This window comes from Arachis ipaensis, chromosome B2, assembly GCF_059453495.1.
Source record: "Arachis ipaensis isolate K30076 ecotype BB chromosome B2, ASM5945349v1, whole genome shotgun sequence".
Taxonomy (NCBI): Eukaryota; Viridiplantae; Streptophyta; class Magnoliopsida; order Fabales; family Fabaceae; genus Arachis; species Arachis ipaensis.
Genome location: NC_142437.1, coordinates 107888056 through 107909022, shown reverse-complemented (window position 1 = coordinate 107909022; position 20967 = coordinate 107888056). Strand labels below are relative to the sequence as shown.

The window sequence follows — 20967 nt, the reverse complement described above, 5'->3', positions numbered from 1 at the left end:
AGGCTTTACCAATATTCTTGAATCACTTCAATCTTCGAACATAATTTATTTGAGACTAACAACTACATATGAATTTTTACATTAATATTGTAATTCATTATTCATTTAATTAAATTTAAGTAATGTGATATATTGTTTTTATTATTTAATAATAATATTAGTTATATTTTACATTTAATTAATTTATAAATAAAAATTTGAATTAATTCTACATTTTATCACAAAATATTTTAATATAGTTGAATTTTCATTTATTTTCATTTTATTTTATTATTTAAAACATAATTTTATTATAATTTTATATATTTATTTAATTGTGATGGAATGAATAGGTTCAATCAATTATTTAATAACTCAGTAATTCGACTGATCCGATTCTCGTACCAATAATTATTTGTCCTTTATTCTCTTTTAAATATTCCAACACATATGTGGTGATGTATAGACTATAGAGTATATCCAACTCCAAATATTGATGAATAGTACTCACATGGTTAACAAATCTTCTAAGCAGAAAACAAAATTATCTCAACTTTGCATTTTAGAATTTTGGCCAACAAACTAAACTCGATATTCTTCAATCTTCTAGTGAGATATATTTTTTCGACTAATTCTACAGTGTGTATGAGTTGGTATCTAAATTTTGTATAATTTATTTTTATAATAAATTTTAAATTTTAAAAATAATTTATTTTTATATCTTTTAAATTAAATATTAATTTTTAATTTTTTTTTAAGTTAAACATCACTTTTTAGGCACTATAGCAATCATCTATTTTTTCTCCCTTTAAAAACTTGCATTATTACTAATAAAAAGGAAATCATTTACAAATTATTATGCAAGTTACCAACTCCAGAACTTGCCTAACTATCTTTCTTCCTTCCTTTCTGTTTTTCTTTTTCTTTTTCTTCAATAATTTTGTGTCATCAAAGACATTTATAGAACAAACTTAACACCTCAGATATTGGATACATGTTGGCAATTATCACAACAACTAATTAATGTATCACACAACATGTATAATAATATGGGACATCTCAAACTCTTGGTGGCCCCTCTAACGTCTAATTTCACATCCTAATAATAATCCTACACATCAAAGCATGAAGATAAGAACACATACAAGATACAACTAGCTTTTTAATAATTTGGTTCTTTTAAAATTATATACGCTACATTTTTAGAAAAGAAAATTAATGGCTCAGATAACTGAATCATGAATGATTAAAGAGATTTCTTGATCAAAATTTGCAGGGTTCATGTTAAATGAAAAAATTAAAGTGATTTTTGGGTTGGAGAAAAAGTTCTGGGCGGAAAGAGTATTTTGCAATTGTATGAAATATTCGGAAATCAAGAAATAAAATTCTGTGAGGGATACAAAGCAAATTGGATACTTGAAAATGTGAATATGAGATTAAGCTTAGCAGGGTGGATTAAAGTGTGGGTGAAGGAATTGCTTTTTACAGATAACATGATGATATCAAATTTTGACCTATGACAAGCATGGTTAAGACACTAATGTGGGAAAAAAGAGTATTAAGCAGAGCAACGTAGTATAATTGTCAAAAGTACGTTTGGTTGTTACTAAACTCTGTTGATGGCAATGTCAGAGTGTCCTGGTTGTAATTTGGTTTAGAGATGTTGTAAGACTGTGTGTGTCTTATTCCTCTTGTTTTGAGCTTGAAATTTACTTGTAAAAAGAATTGTATAAATGTAGTTTTATTTCGAAAGACCAATGCATGTGTAACCTCAACAGAATTGCAATGCTTGTCTATACTCTATGGCACACTGCTCTAAGTCTGTTACTTCAAGAACCCGCTTATTTATCATTCATTTTCTATCCACAACTCTATCCACAGAATTCCAACCAATTTATGCTCTGATCTTCTGTTAATTCTTGGAAATAACGTTAAGTACTACAATAAAGGGGCCGCAAAGCTTCCTCACAGAAAGAACAGAAACTCCACTCACCCGGTCACCCCATTTAGAGTTTGGGGTCCATATCCTCCTACATTAAAATTATTCATCAAAATTAATTATTAATATAAAATATATATTAAAATATAAAATATATATTAAAAATAAATTAATTTATTAATTTTTTTTAATACGCATAATAATTTTTATATAATATTTCACTTTTTTAAATTTTTTTAATTTATCATTAATAAATATTATTACTCTCTCCCTTTTTCACTTAGAAAAAAAAAGGAGAAAGAAAAGTGAAAACAGAAAACTGCCCACAAACCAACTTACACAAAAATCATTACATCTGGTAGGGCCAAACACCCACCCAAAGACTGCCTTACAAAGTTACAATACTTTGATCCCACCCATCCTAAAACGTTGACCAACCAAAACGACACCCAAATATTGTCGTCTACTGATCAATATATGCATACATTGATACATATCAACCTTTCCACCGTCGTTTACTAAAATTTCACCGCCGAGTCCCCTGCGTTTCATTCCGCTTAGTCTTAAAACGGCAGAAATCACTTATTCGAATGACGTCACGTACTGCATAAATTCCATGTCGTTTTCAAGTCCCACCATCGTTTCTGGTGCCAAAACGACTTCAAGATCAACGCTGCCGTTTCCTTCCCTACCGGGAAACGCTGAGATCTTGCCGTCGAACTTGTTTGCCTTCCCGCTCCGAATCGCCAACGGCTTTCCCCACCCGAAATCATTGTCGTACATTGGAAAACGCGGCGAACTCCCCATAGTAATCATGGCTCCGTCGAAGTTACCGAGAGGGAACAGTCTCGGGGCCTTTTCCCAGTCTTCTATGCCACGCCGCACCGTAGAATCATCGTGCGCGATGACGTTACGGTGCAGCAGTTCGGCGCAAAAGCCGACCTCGTTGGAAACAATATCCCCAACCGTTGCGACCGTTGGGATGCTCTGAATCGCGTTCCCAAAGTAAAACGGATCCATCTTTGGTTCCAAACGGTGACGGCAATTAACGGCCATCCTAAACGTCGACGTTTTCGAAGCGTCTAATTTCCTGGCACGTGTCACGGATCGCCAAAGCTGAGCAGATAAAGATTGAAACGACGAGATCTCGTCGTTGTTCCTCACATTAACAGTCGCTACCCTACCGTTTCCATTACAGTTTACGTTACCGTTAACTCCAGCGTTTTTCCAACCGTCGTTGTTGTGGCGGTTACTGTTAGCTTGCTTTTTCAGTCTCTGGATGTCTTCCCTGGAGAAATGAAAGACTCGCTCCCGGAGAGGCTCGTCGGCGGCGAACGTCACGGTGGGACCGCTGGCTGGGACGGGGAGGACGACGGCGGAGTTGAAGACGGTGTCGCGAGTGAAGTCCGGGTAGCTAGCTATCTTCTTTTTGGCGCCGGAGCCGGCAGCCTTGGTGACGGCGGCGAATGTGTTGAAGAAGTGCCAGAAGGAGGTACCGTCGGTGACAGCGTGGTTGGCGGTGATGCCGACGAAGACGCCATCGGCAAGCTCGGTGACCTGGACGGCGGCGAGGGGAAGGTGGTGGCCAGAGTAAGAAATAGTCATATCGTAAGCAAAGAACTCCTTGAAGGAAGGATGGACATCGGGAAAATTGGCTGGCGGCGAGAGGAGGGTGGCGAGGGTGAGATGCTTGGCATTGGCGTGGATAAAATCAACTCCGGCGTCGTTGCAAACGATGTGAACATGGCCGGCGGAGTCGGTGGAGAAGCGGCCGGCAAGGGCGGGGAAGAGAGAGAGTGTGGTGGAGAGAGAGAGCTTGAGGGAGTCGATGAGGTCTTGAAAGGGTTGAGGGGGAGAAGAGAGGAGGACTCCCTTTTGGATGTAGTGGCAAGAAAGCATGGGGAGGTCAGAGACAGAGAGGTGTAAGGGTTTGAGGGTGGATTTTTGGTCTGGATAGATTGTGCATTTTGAAATTATGCTTGTGGATGAAGAAGGCATTTTTTGTTGGTTTGGTTGGGTTTCTTTAGAGAGAGGGTAAGTGAGTAAGTAAGTACTAGTGTGAGTGAATTGTGTATGTGGGTTTGGAAGTGGAGGGTGCGAAGGGGATTTTATAGGGTGGAGGTGGGTGGACGGACGGGGGAGAAACTGGGATAGTGACGTGTCTGTTGTGTACTATATAGTCTGCCAGTGTATGTTTGTTGTCCTGTTGCCTTTGCCCTGTCAGCTTTTTTCATTTTTTTTTTTAATCAAAGGTAGTTATTTCATTAATGAAAATGATAGTCCAATAGGACAACATGCAAAAAGGTCAAAAAAAAAAAAAAAAAAACTCTACCATAAAAAATCTAACAAAACATTCAGAATCTAAGTTTTTAAATTAGGGAAAACACCACTTCCATTTTTCGGCTAAAATTTTTAGATATGGATAATTTTAATGTAAAATACAACAATATTTATTTATTTTGGTATTTTACACTATTATGATAAGAGTACAAAATGTCACTGACGTTTTATTAAAAAAAAATTTTTAAATATAAAAGACAAAATGTCACCAACGTTTTGTAAAAAAAAATTTTAATTATAAAAAAATAAAATGTCACTGACGTTTTGTAAAAAAATATTATTTTAGTTATAAAATGAGAAAATGTCAGTGACGTTTTGTAAAAAAAATATTATTTTAATTATATAAAGAGAAAATATCATTGACGTTTTGTAAATACCCACAACAATGTTTAACACCTAATTTAGATCATTTTTAAAGACTTCACCACTCATAATCCAATATACAAAAATAAAACTTTCCATTTCTCTCTATCATCATCCTTCAAACTTCAGAACCTTCATTCATCCGCATGAGCTTCGCAATTATTTGTGTTTGATCTTTGTCATCTCTATTCTTTTTCATCTGAAAAGATTTCCATCCAGCATCACAAAAATTAACATTTGCACTTAGGATGAACATTTCTATTAAACTCTAAATTTTTATAAAATTTAGATAAAATTAACTACGATGATAAATTATTTTTTCTGTCTCACCACACTTAGGATACAGTCTGAACTCACAATCAAGATTTTTAGAATTGATTTTTTTTACAGATAACGCGTTGTGCATTGTCTTCTAGGAAAAATTTCTTATTTTGGATTGGTTCTTCAGCTTTCAGAAATTGGACCAAAAGATTTTAACTTAGAATATTGTTCAGTAGCTGAATGCAACAGAATAGTGCCCACTTAGCTCCATTGTCTAGGTAATCCTATTCATCAAAATTTTCATTCATCCACATGAGGTTCGCAATCACCTCTATTTGACTTTTGCCATCTCTGTTCTTTTTCATCTTATCAAGGATTTCCATCCAGCATCACAAAGGTTCAACATTCGCGCTTGGAATGAGCGTCTCTATCGAACTCCAAGCTTTCACGGGGTCTAGACAAAACCAAATGCGATGGTAAATTATTTTCTGTCTCACCACACTTAGCATAGTCTGAACTCACAATAAGAATTTTTGGAATTGATTTTCTTTTTTACAGGTAACGTATTGTGCATTATATTCTACAAAAAATTTCTTATTTTAGATTGGTTATTCATCTTTCAAATACTGACCAGATGGCTTTAACTTAGAATGTTGTTCAGTAGTTGGATGCAACAGAATAGTGTCCACTTCGCTCCATTATCCAAGTTACTCTGTCCATCCCTTCTGAATACTTGTGTGCTACTACTAGTGTGAAAATGTCTGTGATGAGTTGCTGATTCCATTCACTATTGGACTGAATTAATTCAGAAACCCATACTAAAACATAATCTGTGTTAGGGATAGGGGTTGGGGTAACAGTTGTGAATTCTTTCACCCAAGAATCCTCTTTAATTCTGATTAGATTGCCTCTCTCGATTTTTCATAATACTCCTTTTTTTAGAAACTTTCTTCCTTCGATGATGCTCCTTCCTTCCTAAGAGGGGTTAGTTCCAACCTCCATTGTTAGAAAACTAGTATACTTAAAATATTTATTTTTCAGCACCTTGTTTATTAAAGAATGTGGGTGAGTTAACAGTCTCCAACTTTGCTTTGCTAACATCGCAAGGCTGAAAGCTTTTAAATCTTTGAAATTGAAACCCCCTTTTAAATCTTTCGATCTACATGTGATTTGTCAACCAACTTAATGCATCCTTCTTTCTGACCTTTTTTTAACCCACCAAAATTGTATTATTGCTCTTTGAATATCATCAATTAAAGTTTTAGGTAGCTTGAAATAGCTTAAAATGTAAATCGAAATAGCCATTACCACTGCTTTGATAAGAATTTCTCTTCCTGAGGTTGAAAGAAGCGATCTCTTCCACTGCTGCAATTTATTGTTGATCTTATTCTTTATATAATTAAAAGTAGCTAGTTTAGACCTCTGCACCACTGCTGGTAGCCCTAACTATTTATTCTGGTTCCCGACATGAGGCACTAAAAGAGCATTAAAAAAGTGGTCTCGGATAATACATTATCGCTAATTAACATGTACTTGATGAACACACTTTGAGCATCACTAATAACCCTGTTCATTAGAAAATGTAATATGTACACCAGAATCTTGAAAATAATCTTGTAAAAAATACTACTAAGGCTTATAGGTCAAATTTGAGACATTGAAGTAGCATTAACAATCTTCGAAAATATGACAAATATGTGTATGATTAAAAACTTTTAAAATTTTACCTCCTGCAAAAAATCTCATTACCACCTCCACCACATCTGTCTTGATTGTTTCCCAAAAAGATAGAAAAAATTTAGCTGTGAATTCATCATCACCAGGGACCGAAAAAGGATTAATAGAAAAAATCGCTGACTTGACCTCTTGCTCAATAACTGGACGGATTAGCTTGCGATTTGTAGCGGTGGCAATCTTAGTAGGAATTTCTTATAGTTCTTCAGTAGGATCTCTTGGATCGCTAGAGGAGAAGAGCTTAGCAAAATAGTTCTGGGCAATTGAAGCGATTCCCTCTGCATCCGAGGTCGAGTTCCCTTCCTCATCTTCTAACAGGTGAATGTTGTTTTTCCTACTTTTTGTTTTAAAATTTGAATGGAAAAATTGTATTCCCAGTCACCCCATCTGAGCCATTGAAGTTGTAACTTTTTCTTTCAATATCTTTCCTTCTTTTCATACTCATCTTCTATCTCTGCATCCAAACACCGAATAGTAACTGAATTAGCGTATTCATCTCTATCAATTTTAGTAGCTAATTGTTCTTTTAATTCCATAATTCTGATTTGCAAATTCACGGTGGTATTTTGCTGCCACTGCACCAACATGTGTCTGCATAGCTTTAATTTTTCAGCTAATTTGAACATAAGAGATTCCTCTATCATGGAATTCCAGTAGCTCTTAATCAGATTAACCACTTCCAGTTTCTCACACTATCGTTCTTGGAATCAAAACCTCCTTTTTGCTCTTCTTTCTTGTCTTTCCGTACATAACAGTAAGGGACTATGGTCAGACCCATGGTCATGCAAGTGAGAAATAAACGCATATGAAACTCTTCCTTCCAATCATTTGAAGCCAGCACCCAATCAAGTCTTTCTTTTATCAAATTACCTCCAAATTGCTATTACACCATATAAATTTATCTCATTCAGAGCCCAAATCAATCAACCTACCCTAGTTGATAAAATCGTTAAAGGATTAGATAGAGTTAAAAGTTTTTATCCTACCTCCTTCCTTTTTTAGATTATCTCTGATCGCGTTAAAGTCTCTAAAAACAATAAATTTGTTGTTGACCCGCTCTAGAATATGTAAAGGTTTAGCAAATTGACATTCTTTTCTCCTTTTCTCTGTACTCAAATAAACCCCTAACGCTTCCCATTGCTGCCCAAGTCATGAATTGGAATATTTGAAATTGATTTAAAAGCATTCCTAATATAGAATCTGCACATTATCCCCTTCTTTCTATGCCATTACAAGCCCTCCTGCCATCCCCACTAGGTTTACTATTTCTCTATTCTAAAAACACACCTTATTCATCACACCCTCCACAATCAAGGTATTGTTCTTGGTTTCACAAAGGAATAATACCTTGGGAGAATGAGATTTACCAATTCTTTTGATGTTGTGAATTGTCAGAAATTTTTTTAAATACCAAAAGTTTCACATCAGCATCTTTATGCTTCCTTAGATTTCTCTTTTTGGGTGGCACTCTCTCCCATTACGGCTGATATAACATCATCTCAGCTCTTAACCATGAGCCCCACTGCTCCCCTATATCAGTACCTTTGACCGAATCCTCCAAATGCAAACTATAGGCTCTAATTTCATGTCCCACACGACTATAGTAGTGGCAAAACTTTTCAATGCGCTCATATTTGATCTGAAGATCAATGACTTTGCCATTACTGCCGGCAATTTTGAGAGACCTTCGCAGTGGTTTTGTTATATCCATCACCACTTGGATTTTCAGCACTTTCTCCTCTTTTTCCTTCATTACGAGTAGATCTGAGTCTATGACTTCCTCCAATGCTCTTTCTCTCTTTCATCCCAAGGTTTTAATTTTACAGTGTTTGGAGAGTCCCCAAAACTGTAACCATATGGGAATGTGGACAAAATCTTTCTCTTTGATGGTTGTGTCTTCATTCAATCTTCTCAAATTGAGAATATAGTTCTTGTACAATCACGAGACACCTTTCTCAATTCTAAAGAGATCCATTTTATTGTAAAAAAAATTGAAATAGATTATCCACAAGATCAACCACCTTAAAACCCTCTAGTTGCCTCCAAATTGCGAAGAACGCTGCTCAAGTGTGCCTGCGCTGAACCCTTGGTCAGCCAGTAGCCTTCCAACTAAGCTTCGAAAGCACTTTTTAACCACTTACTTTATATTATCATCAACAAACTGTACTACTTGTTCTTCAGTTTTGATCACAGAGTTGTTTTTCAGTCTTAGAACAATGGTTTCTACCAAATTGAATGCCTCACTTGGTGAGAATAACAAAATTAGAATTCTTCTCAAAAGATCCTAGCAGAGCACCTAACAAAAATCTAGTGACAGACATACACTAGCTAATATCAATGTTTTCTTTCTTTTTAATTATGAGTAAATATCCTTTTCGACCTCTGTCCTTTTTAAAATTTGACTATCCACCCCCTAACTTTTATAAAATATCAAATTGGCTCCTGTCCATGTATTCCGTGAGACCAATAAATCTTTCCATAGGTATTTCCGTTCATAGTCGTCGAAAAAAGCTGATGTGTAACGTGCAGTGTGTGACATAGTCTGGATACATCCTAGCGTAGGACCATGTTTTGCTGACTGTATAGGGGTTTAATGGTCCCAACGAACTCATAGCGTTCCATGTAAGATGTGTCCAGACCATGTCACACGCAGCTTTTTTCGACGACTATGAATGGAGACACCTACAAAAAAATTTATTGATCTCACAGAATACATGAACAGGAACCAATTTGATATTTTATAAAAATTAGGAAGCGGGTAATCAAATTTTAAAAAAGATAAGAGACAAAAAAGATATTTACTCTTTAATTATTAAAAATAGAGTTTCTAATTTTATTAAATCAATATGTAACATTAGTTAGAGAAAACGTTAAGTAATAAAATAATAATAATAATAATAATTTCCGTCAACCAAAATGTTGTAAATCTCTATTACATTCTACTGTAATTATTTCTAAATTAATTAAATAGTTAAAAGTATATACTGAATTAAATTTTGGGAGATAAAAAAATTTTTTAGGGACATTTCTGAGAAAGTTATGTTGAAAATTTGGTAATTTTTTTTTTGTCTTGTATTTTATACGCTAAAAAATAAAAATATCTCTTTAATAATTTTTAATGAGACATTATTGTTAAATTATATTATATTTTCAAATGTTTTTTGTATATTTTTTATTTTTGTAACATTTATTAAAAATACACACAAAAAAAGCAAATTATAAATATTAATATTATATAACTAATAAATATTATTAATTTATATTAATATTTGATCATAATAATTTATACTTATATTTATAAAAATTTGTTTATATAAAAAACATAATTTATATTTTTATTTATTAAAATTTATATACATAAATTAATATAATTATACTTATATTTATCAAAATTGGTATTTTTAAATTAATAAAATTTATTTATTAAAAATATTTAATATTTATATTAGTTAATTGTTAGTCAAAATTGCTATTCTTAAGATTTTCTGGATTATAAAAACGGCAAAGATATTAAATTTTCAATAATTTTTAAAACATTAATAACGAACCGGTTTATTTTTTATTTTGAATTGTTTCATGGGAAAAGGTAAATGAGATTAGAGAATGATTAGAATGTGCTGAGGTAGCAGGAAGCCATAGTTAAAAGAGGACACGTTGACCTAGAGACTGTGCACATCGGGAAGAAACATGTTATTTTCGTAGTTTGGGATTGTCTTTATCGTAAGATTTATCTTATATTCTAAAGACACATATTAAATTATTAATATTATAAATTTAAAACTTTTTATTAAAATATAAAAAATTTAAATTTTAATATATTTATTTTAATTTATTAAATAAAAAATTTTAAATTTTTATTAATAATAAATTTATCATGTATCTAAAAACATATGTTAACTAAATATTTTTTTCATTGCAATTTAATTAAATTGTATTCCATTCTAGTGTAACTATTTTAAGACTTACTAATATGTTAGTGTGTTTAATTAAAAATAGTATAAAAAATATATTCTAAAATATTTTTTATATTTTTATCAATGAATTAAATATATAAAAAATTAATTTTTTTATTATTATACTCTAAAATTAAATCCTTCTTTCAAACATTAATTAATGATGAATAATACACATACTTGATGTTTTTTTCCACATGTCCTTGTGAATAAACATTGGTTGTTGTAAAAGATTTATAGGGTGTTTACTGTTTAGTACTTGATTTGACTCAAATTTGATCCGCCTTAAAGTTTTTTGGCCCAAGTTTGCGAATTTCACTCAATAACCCCCCCCCCCCCCCCCAAAAAAAAAAAACAAAGCATATTTTAGGTTGTATTAACTATTAAGGTTACACTTCAAGTTAGTACAACTTTGCCCAAATTCCTATATTTCGTTAACAAATAAAAATGGTATTTTTCTGGAAAGCAAAACCAGTAGTAAATTGGTAAACTTTAAAACTCCAACTGATTGTTTACAGTACATAATTATGTTTTTAATATTAAAATATTTTAATAATAAATTGTATCATATCTATTTCGAAAATTACTTGAAACGATTATTTTGGCCTGAACGTGAGATTCAGATTCCTTCTGAGGCAGCGTCCGACTTGTGCTAGTGCTGAGGTAGTGCTGTTCGAGTTCCTTGTGAGGAGGTGAGGGGTGGTACCTACAAGAGACTCCGATGCTAAAGTTAGCAAAGGCTTTAGGCAAGTTTTTAGTTTATTGGATCCTGAATATACCTGAGTATACCAATATATTTATAGTAGAATAGCTAACCACCTTTTTAGAGTAGTTCCGTCTTTGATCGGAAAGTTGTTGAGATCTCCCTTCTAGATGGATAGGAGATATCTTGGGAAGTAGTTACTTATTTATATAAGTAGGGCTTTGTATAGCTATCGTTGAGCCTGTTGTTGCGCCCGACCTCTATGAGGTCGGGTAGGCGTAGAGGAGGCCTAACCTCTTGTCTGTCTTTATTCTTTTTGGGTTTGGCTTTATTTTAGGCCAGTGTATGAACAGTACCCCTGCTTGAACCTGAGCTTTTATAAGGTCGGACTCGAGCATTCGTGGATTGAGCCTCCCACGTCGGGTATATCGCCTTTGGTAAGTCAGATACTCCATGTGTTTTCAGTCATTTTGAAATGTTGCATTCCTTTATGGCACCGGATGTTACTTTTGCAGTTTATCTTGAGAATCACAGACGTCATTAATGAGGGCATGAAATTAACTTTTTGCACTTAGTACTTTATTAATATTCAAACTCATTTCTCTTTCCTCTTTTTGGCCCCCTCGAAATGTTTCTTTTTTCTTCTTTTTTCAGAATTTCTTTGATATTTTTTCATAAAACTTCTTTAAGATTTTTTATTTTAGATTACTGGGAATCTTTGCTCGTTTGTTGAAGGTGTTGGATCATATGTGGTTTGCTGTTATTGTGCTCTTTTTTCATTTCGTAATCCTTTAAGGTTGGTCTTTTATCCCTTTAAATTTTTTTTCTATATTTTGGCATTCTGGGTAGCATTTTTTCTCCTTGGCAATAACCGTTGTGTATGTAACGGTGGTGTTTATGAAATATTGTTTGTCTGAGATGTTACTTTGTTTGTCTGACCTTGAACTTTGCTGTTTAGAAATATGAGCGATTGCTGGATTGCACCTAAATGGCATTATCTTTAATAGATTAAGTGGAAACATTTCTGTATTTGAAAATGTAGTGGTTTGGTTGTGTTTATAGGCATTTTGAAAAAGCTATAACTTTTTGGTACTGTTGATGTTGATCCGACTTTATATGAATTTGTGGATATTTTATTACCCGACTATCCAACTTGTTGTGACAATTTTTGTTTGTTTGTTGTAGGTATAGTTTTTGATGTCTCGTTCAATAATTCACATGTCCTCTAAAGTACCTTCCGACCTAACTTGGATAGATATATCTGTGCTTATCCTCATCCCCATTATTGATAAAGAGTAGGACGAGACTTTTCATAGATATCATATGCTATGATTAAGTAGGGAGGATGAAAGAAACTATGAGATTGTAATGGCTGACCACGAAGAGAGAGTTTGTTTCTACCGATTAGATAGGTCGGAACGTCACTTTATCTACGTATACGATTGCTTTTTTACTAAACTAGGAGTTAGGATTCTTTTCTCTGATTTTGAGTCTGAGGTCCTCAAGCTTTGTAATGTCGCCCCTTCTCAACTATATCCCAACTCTTGATATTTTTAAAAAATTTATCAATTTCTGTGCCATGCACTTGACGTTCTTCCTTCTGTTAGAGTATTCATTTACTTTTTTATTCTTACAAAGCCCTTTAGTCCCAAGAAACAAGGCTAATCCTCTTTCCAAGTTGTTCGGGGAAGGAAGGTCTTTGTCATTTTTTATGATTCCTTTCACGACTATAAAAATTACTTTTTTAAACTCCGCTCTGTTGAGGATGTCCGTCTTTTCTTCTTGAATGAGAGAGATGGGCCCTTTTTTCTTTATACTAGGATTGGACAACTTGGATGCGGTTGATGAGAGTATAGTTGCTCTATTCCAAGAGTATTGGGATTGAGTTTTTCATTTGAACACCAAGAAGCTTTTAGGAAATCCTATCCAAATTCAATCCAAGGTAGGTAGTCTTCTTTTTAATTTTATAACTCTGTTTTTATCAATTTGCCTTAATGTAACCCAACTTTGATGTCGTGCAGATAAAATGTCTCCTAAGTCGGCTGCTATAAAAACACTTCAGATTGCCAGAAAGAATGTTGTTGCACAAAGTATACAATTAAAAGAGGTTGGCGAATCTGGCGAGCTCTCCTACCTTCTAAGTCGGACTCGGGTGCATCTGCTCCTATAAAAATTATTTCTGATCGTGCTCCTTCTCCTTCCAACCTGAAAAAACAAACAATTCCTTTTCCACCCCCTAATCCTAAGCTGAAGCCTAAGAAACGCAAGACTACCGAATCGGTGGAAGTCTATGAACAAGGTTTTGATGACATAGCTTGGGCCAAACAACACATCCTTCCAAATGGTTTTATTGGTATGGATGATGTTTCTATAAAAAACCATCTCTAAGTACTTGCCCGTGGTGGATTTCAGACAGTAGGAGTATGTGCATCATTGTTGAAGAAATTGGAAAAGACTCCTCTTGGTACCATTTAGCGTACTTTGTCTAATCTTCAAACTGAAGTGGCATCCTTGAGGCAGACAAAGAAAGAATTAGAGGGTGAGAAGAAATCACTTTTGTACGATCTTGTCAAATCTCAGGAGAGGGTGAAATAGGCGGAGGCAGCCTTAGCTATGGTGGAGGGCTAAAAAAGAAGTTCGAGGAGAGTTATACTAGGGTCTTCTGGGAGAAACTTAACTTGGTAGATGAGGTTGCCAAGTCCAGAGAGAAATATGCAGAGCTGAAGGTATAGATGAGATAGTGGAGAACCTGAAGGCTCAGTTCCGAGTTGTTGCTCCTGAGGCAGACCTCTCCCTTATCAACCCCTGAAAATATTATGGTTGATGGGAAGATTGTTCCTACGCCCGAAGACAATGAGGACACTCCCATGCCTGATCCAAAGTCCTCAGAAGTCTGAGTTGAGGGAGCTTCTCAGAGCTTTCCAACTCAGATGGAAGACGAGCCCATCATACCTCATGAGGAACTCCCCACTTCTTCTGAAGCTATTCCGACCTCCTCTACTTAGCTTGAAGACGCTACTACTGGCGAACAAATCCTTCCGCTATAATTCGTTGCTTTGAGTGGCCCGACTTGTGGGTCTTTATGAACAATTTTTTTGTTTTGTAATAGTCGTAATTTGAATATTTTATTTTTTCCTTACTTAAAGACCTTTTTCCACTACTCGAATGTGTGGAGGTTCTTTTGCATGAATAAGTATTTCCTTATCATCATTATTTAGTGGTAGTTATTTTTTCCTTTTATGACTTAGTTGTAAATCATTTTGGTAGCTTTAGATGCTACCTTTAAAATCTTGGTAAATATTTTTATTAAGTGGAAAAAGACGTCGATAAAGTAATTCGGCCATTTTTTGGACCTTTTGCTTGTAGACTTAACTTTCCCTTAATTGTTTACACTTTGACTTTCAGTAGTCGGGTTTATCAAGTTATTCTTGCATTTCGTTTTAGGCCCGACTCTTTTAGGTTGGACCACGAACCGCTGACATAATTTCTTATACTAATTTGTACCTCGTCGCTTCATCTTACCAACCATTCAGGTCGGTGATAAACCCCATTTGGAGGGTTTATCTTGTGTTGAATTTAGAGGATTTTATCGCCTTCTCCCACATTTATTCAATGAAATAGCATGGTTTTGTAAATTCTCCTTTAATTGTGCTTAAGAGTGAAAACATGCTTTTTAGGTCTTAGAATAGCCAAATTTAATTCACCTTGATTCCATTAGATGCCTTGATATGTTTGTTAAGTGATTTCAGATTTAGGAGGCAAAGATTGGATCAAGGGAATGAAGGAAAAGCATGTAAAAATGGAGAACTCATGAAGAAATGAAGGAATCGCAAAAGCTGTCAAGCCGACCTCTTTGCACTTAATTGATCATAACTTGAGCTACATAGGTTCAAATGATGCGGTTCTAGTTGCGTTGGAAAGCTAACATCCGGGGATTCAAAATGATATAAGATTTTCCATAGTTACATTGCGCACTGGGGCGCGCATGCGCACGGTACGCGTACGCGCCGATGGTTACACATGCTTCACTTAATGCAACTCGTGGCCAGTGAATTCTAAGGCATTTTGGGCCCAATCCAACTCATTTCTGATGCTATTTAACCCAAGGATTGAAGAGGGATGAGGCACCTAGTTAGTTAGTGAGTTTTGTTTGAGTTTTATCATGCTTTAGTTAGTTTCTAGAGAGAGAAGCTCTCTCTTCTCTCTAGAATTAGGAGTAGGTTAGATCTAGATTAGGAATTCTTAGATCTAGGTTAATTTCATGCTTTGATTTACTTTTCCTTTGCAATTTCTTATTCTTCTACATCTCTTCTCTCTAGTTTAGCATTTAATTCTTGTAATTCTTTACTTTTATGTTGATGCATTTTTGTTCTTCCATTTTCCTTTAATGCAATTTATGATTCATGCTCCTTTATTGTTCATTTGATTTTTAAGGTTGTGGTAGGCTTAGAGAAGGGGGGTTGAATCTATACCTGCCTTTTAGTTGCTTTTTTTACCCTTTTTAAACAAACTTTCAATTCTGATTCTGTTTGTACTCAGCAGCAGAAATTTATGAGACAATTTATTTTTGTCTCATGAATATCAGAAAACAGAACACAGCAGAGAAGAGAGAAGCTAACACCAGCATGTATCCTGGTTCGGTTGCCTTGTGCTATGCAACCTACATCCAGTCTCCTCCACAACAGTGGAAGAGTTTTCACTATAGTTAACAGTATTACATACACCAATTACACAGGATTGACCCAATCCTTTCACACTCAAGTTCTAACCTAACTTGACATTGGCTATGCTAATACCTAACTATTCACTCTTAGTGCTAACCCAACTAAGAAAGGGATACCTTACAGGTACAAGATACAAGACACTTAACCAACCTAAAGAAATCAAAAAATAACTCTAGGCGTTTCTCTCAAGTGTTTCTCTCAGCCTTTTTCCACTCATGGCTTTTTCTTAAGCTTTCTCACAATGCCTTTTCTCACAAGAAATTACAGAAAGATAAACATAGAAAAGTACATTACAATCAGTAAAACATGAAGGAGATTGACTTCATCAGCAGCCTCTTTGCTATGTGCAAAATCAGATTCGCAAACCTCAGATACAGTTCTTTAGTATTGGCCGAATGCTTCTTTGAAAGAAAGTATTATCCAAGTAGAGGAACTTCTTCAGAACACAACTCACAAACTCTGGTTTTCTCTTCTTACCTCTGAATAAGCAGAAAGTCATCTTTTATCTCCTTGCATGTTGCTAGGTTCTTCTTCCAAGGTCAACACCTTGAGCCTTGAGCTTCACCAACCCACAGATTCACTTTTTACCATTAAACCTTAGAGTATAAACTTTGCTTCTGACTTCCTCATCTTGACCGAAAGCCATAAAACAGCAACCACAAAAATCTTTCAATGGTCAACTTAATCTGAGCCATTGAGAAGCTACTTGGTCCCCAAGAATCACTTGTGACCGTAGATATACAGCAGATTAGGGCAGAAAACAACTTTTCCTTGTATGCCATTTTTGGACTTGCAGAGAGTTTGGAAGAAGAGAAGAAGATCTGATGCATGCAAGAGGAAATGGGTTACCTTTAACCTAAGCTTGATTTGGTTTGAACTTGGTGATTTGACATTTGCCTTTCAAGCTTAATCTTTCTCTTTCTTGCTTCTTTGTCAAATGGCTTAGTGAAGAAGCTCTCTCTTTCTCTTTCTCACTTTTCTGAGTTTCTGACCAAGGTTCAGAAGTAAACGTTGCTTTTGGTAAGGCAAAAGAGAGGGATTTGCTTGCTGAAATAAAATCGGGCTTGGATCGGGTAGAGATATGCTTGGCCCGTTTTGATTTCTTCAGTTTTGATTCCTTGGGCTTCTGATTTTTCTTTCAGCCCGATATTCTTGCAGTTTGCTTTTTATTCCATTTGGGCTATTAGATTTTGGCCTGCAACAATAAACAATTAGTAATAAGTAATTATAATTGATCAACACTAATTATTTATTTTGCCCAAAAATAATGTTTGTCATCACTAATTAATTTAGTTAATTTCTTAACTCAACAATCTCCCCCTTGATGACAAACATGATTTAAGCAATAATCAAAAGGAAATTAATTTGAGTAAGGTTTAGGAACTCCCTTTGATTTTTGTCATTTGTTTTTATGTTGCTCCCCCTTTTCTTTTCAAGATTAGCTCCCCCTAGATTTATGCTTTCCTCTTTGTACCTGATTTACATTGTACTTAAAGAGAACACAATAGAGAGCTATACACATTTATCTTGTCTAAGGGATTTCCAACAAACAACACCACATAATTAGCCCAACATCAAACTAATATCAGCAGCACAAAAACTTAATAAGTGAAAGTAATTTTTAATGCAGCAATCAGATAAAAAATTCCAAAAGAAATACTAGTAGCTGCAGCAATGCCAAAAAATTCCTAGGACACTTTTACAGGACACATTTACCATTCTGTTGCTATTACTCCCCCTTTTGTCATCAAGGGCGGACAATAAGCATGATCAACAAAAATGATGTCTTGAATCCTGCAGAAAAGAGTCAGTTCACAGTGCAACAGTATTTAGAGTTATTACAGTCATCCAAAATAAAATAGTTAAAAAGAAGCAAAAGAAAACAGAGTTCATGAGACAAAAAGGAGATCAGTAGCAGCAGTTTTCATGAGACAAATCCTAGGCATTAGAAGCATTTCCCTCCGAGTCAGCTTCCTCTTCAACATCAGTGGCAGGGTCTTCATCCTTTTGAAGGTTATCAATGAAAGTCATGAACACAGCCACTCTATCCCTTGATTTCTTTAGGAAATTCTCATGCTTGCTAGCCATTTTCCTTTGTTCTTTGCTCATAGCAATCAAGTGATTTGATTGAGAAATGAACTCCTGAACAACATCTTTGACCACATTCAGCAAGGCAGATTTCTTTCCAGTAGAGATGGATGTACCCTCAGTGGAAAGAGAAGGAGATTCCTCATGAACAAAGTCATCATCTTCATCATCTAAGACCACCCTTTCAGATCGAGTAGGTCCTTTGGGCTGTTTCACTGAACCACCCCCTTTTAGGTATAAATGTCTATTTTGATATTCCTTATTGGTCAAGTCAACACCAAAATACTCAAATATGCAAGTTAGAAATATGCCACAAGGAAGTGCTTTGTCTTTTCATTCCTAACAGAGTCAAACATATATCTAACCATCAAGTATGCAAATGAAATTTCAGTTTTGGTGAGAAGGGCATATAAAATAAGAGTATCAGTGTAGAAAACCCTTTGATATGAGCCACTTTGAGGAAGTATAATGTGGTTGACCATTCAATGCAACTGAGCACACTCATATCCTAAGGCTTTGTGAGTGGGTGTAATACCATCAATTAAAGAAACATGTTCACAAATGTGAGCCAATGCATCATGATAAAAAATTTCAACACCTTCATCCCACTTAACCGAAGTGTAAGCACAAGGCCTAACATCAGTATACTTCAAAGCATCACTGATAGTTTCATTGTTTAAAACTATGTCTCGGCCCTTTACATATGAGTGAGCAGTGCCTTCATGATAAGTCATGTTGGCATAAAATTCTTTGACCAATAAGGGGTAAACAGGCTTTTTGATATCAAAAAGATGATTCCAGTCCAGAAAAATCAAGTTATCAACAAATGGAAAACCTTTTCTTTTCAAAGATGGTAAATCAGCGAGAAAAGATGGACACAGGGTACGATACTGGATAACCCCCGCATAAAAGTTATTATTCATGGCAGATTTGAATCTATAGGGGTTATAGTTCGAATGAGAGGTCAAAAAATGAGCTTTGTGATCAAAAGGTCCAATGTCTAGTTCTTTAACATTTTTGAGAGGGACTCGAGTTTTACCTCGTTGAGAGCGCACAGGAATCGACCAGAATTTTAGTTGTGTTGGTTTGGAAAGGTTCCTCAGCCGCCGGACGTTTGCCTTTGGAGGAGCTAGGCTTTGAAGAACCAGGTTTTGAGGAGCCTGGCTTGGAAGGAGTCACCTTCGGTGGTGGCGTTGGTTTGGTAGAGGTAGGGAATCTGGGAGTGTTTTTGGTACGAGCCATGGGGTCACAATGAGGAGGAGAGGTAGGAGGAGAAGGAGAGGGTGTGAAGGTTTGGTCTTGGGAGCGAGTTGATGGCTTGGAGGACCGCTTGAGGATTTTCTCACAAGGAGGCCTTTTAGCAATGGTTTTCTTCTTCATTTGGTAATATTTAGGCTTTTGAGGGAAGAGAAGCAGTAAATAGAGTGGGAAGAAACTGAAGAGTTTGAGGAGAAGTTATGGAGGGAAGAGAAGGAGTGTTGGTAACCGTACCCAAAAGAAAGTTTCTCAAACCATGCAACTGCATCACCACTGATTTGACTTGAAAAGACATGACCTCATTAAAGAAAGATTTAATTTGATTTTAAAATAAAACTAGAAATTTATTTTAAATTTTGAAAAACAAAAAATAAAATCAAACTGAATATCCTTTTGAAAAAAATAAAAATCCTTTCAAAAGATATTTTAAACACACAGCCCAACAAAAAAATTAACAACCAAACAAAACTTGTAACATCCATATTTGGGCCCAGAGATGGTTGGATTTAAAGAAACATATAGGACCACTCTGAATCTGATTTATGAGGTTGGCCCAATTCATTTCTTACTTGCAACAAGCCCAGAACACGCTGATTAAGGGGAACGTTCATCTTCTGCCCAGAATTGTCTCATACCTGTTTATGAGACAAAAAGCTCCAGCAAATTCATTAGCAATTATCAAACAAAGAATCATAACTCAAAATTCCTAGACTAGTCCTAAGCATGCAGAATCTGTCCTCAGCTAATGGTTTTGTGAAAATATCTGCTAATTGCTCCTCTGATTTAACAAATTGAATGCTAATATCCCCCTTTGGGATATGTTCTCTTATTGAGTGAAATTTCACTTTAATATGCTTAGTCCTAGAGTGCAAAACTGGATTTTTAGAAATATTAATGGCACTCACATTATCACACATCAAGGAAATATTTTCAGCATTTAATTTGTAATCGGCAAGCTGTGTTTTTAACCATAAAAGCTGAGAACAACAAGAAGAAGCAGCAATATACTTAGCCTCAGCAGTGGATAAGGCCACTGTTGGTTGCTTTTTACTTGACCAAACATTCAATGACTTTCCAAGGAAGCAACATAGGCCTGAAGTACTCCTTCTATCAACTCTATCACCAGCAAAATCTGCATCACAATAACCAACTGCAGAAAAATCATCAATCTTAGGATACTAAAGACCAAAATTGGATGTGCCATGAACATATCTAATGATTCTCTTAACTGCAGAAAGATGTGACTCTTTTGGTTTGGATTGGAACCTAGAACACAATCCAACACTTTGCACAATATCGGGTCTAGAGGAAGTTAAGTACATAAGAGAACCAATCATTCCTCTATACCTAGTCTCATCAACATCTTTCTCAGTTTCTCCCTTATCTAAATTTGAATTAGGATGCATGGGAGTACCCATGGGTTTGGAATTTTCCATACCAAATTTCTTAACTAATTCTTTGGCATACTTCTCTTGATGAATGAAAATACCATTTTCAGTTTATTTAATTTGCAGCCCAAGGAAAAAATTAAGTTCACCCATCATACTCATGTCAAATTCACTTGTCATGAGTTTTTCAAATTCAGAACAAAGGGATTCATTGGCTGAACCAAAAATAATGTCATCA

At 35.2% G+C, this 20967-nt stretch overlaps 1 protein-coding gene across 1 annotated transcript; it reads right to left on the bottom strand.

Moving 5' to 3' along the window:
- Window positions 1-2238: 2238 nt before the first annotated feature.
- LOC107625718 (putative acetyltransferase At3g50280) lies at window positions 2239-4009 on the bottom strand. The gene has a single exon (XM_088503733.1). It carries the CDS (start codon window positions 3914-3916, stop codon window positions 2501-2503), a length of 1416 nt encoding a protein of 471 aa, XP_088359859.1. The 5' UTR covers window positions 3917-4009; the 3' UTR covers window positions 2239-2500.
- Window positions 4010-20967: the final 16958 nt, after the last annotated feature.

What these genes read in the sequence shown, in the direction of transcription:
- LOC107625718 (XM_088503733.1), bottom strand. Translation starts at nt 3,916, where the DNA reads ATGCCTTCTTCATCCACAAGCATAATTTCAAAATGCACAATCTATCCA.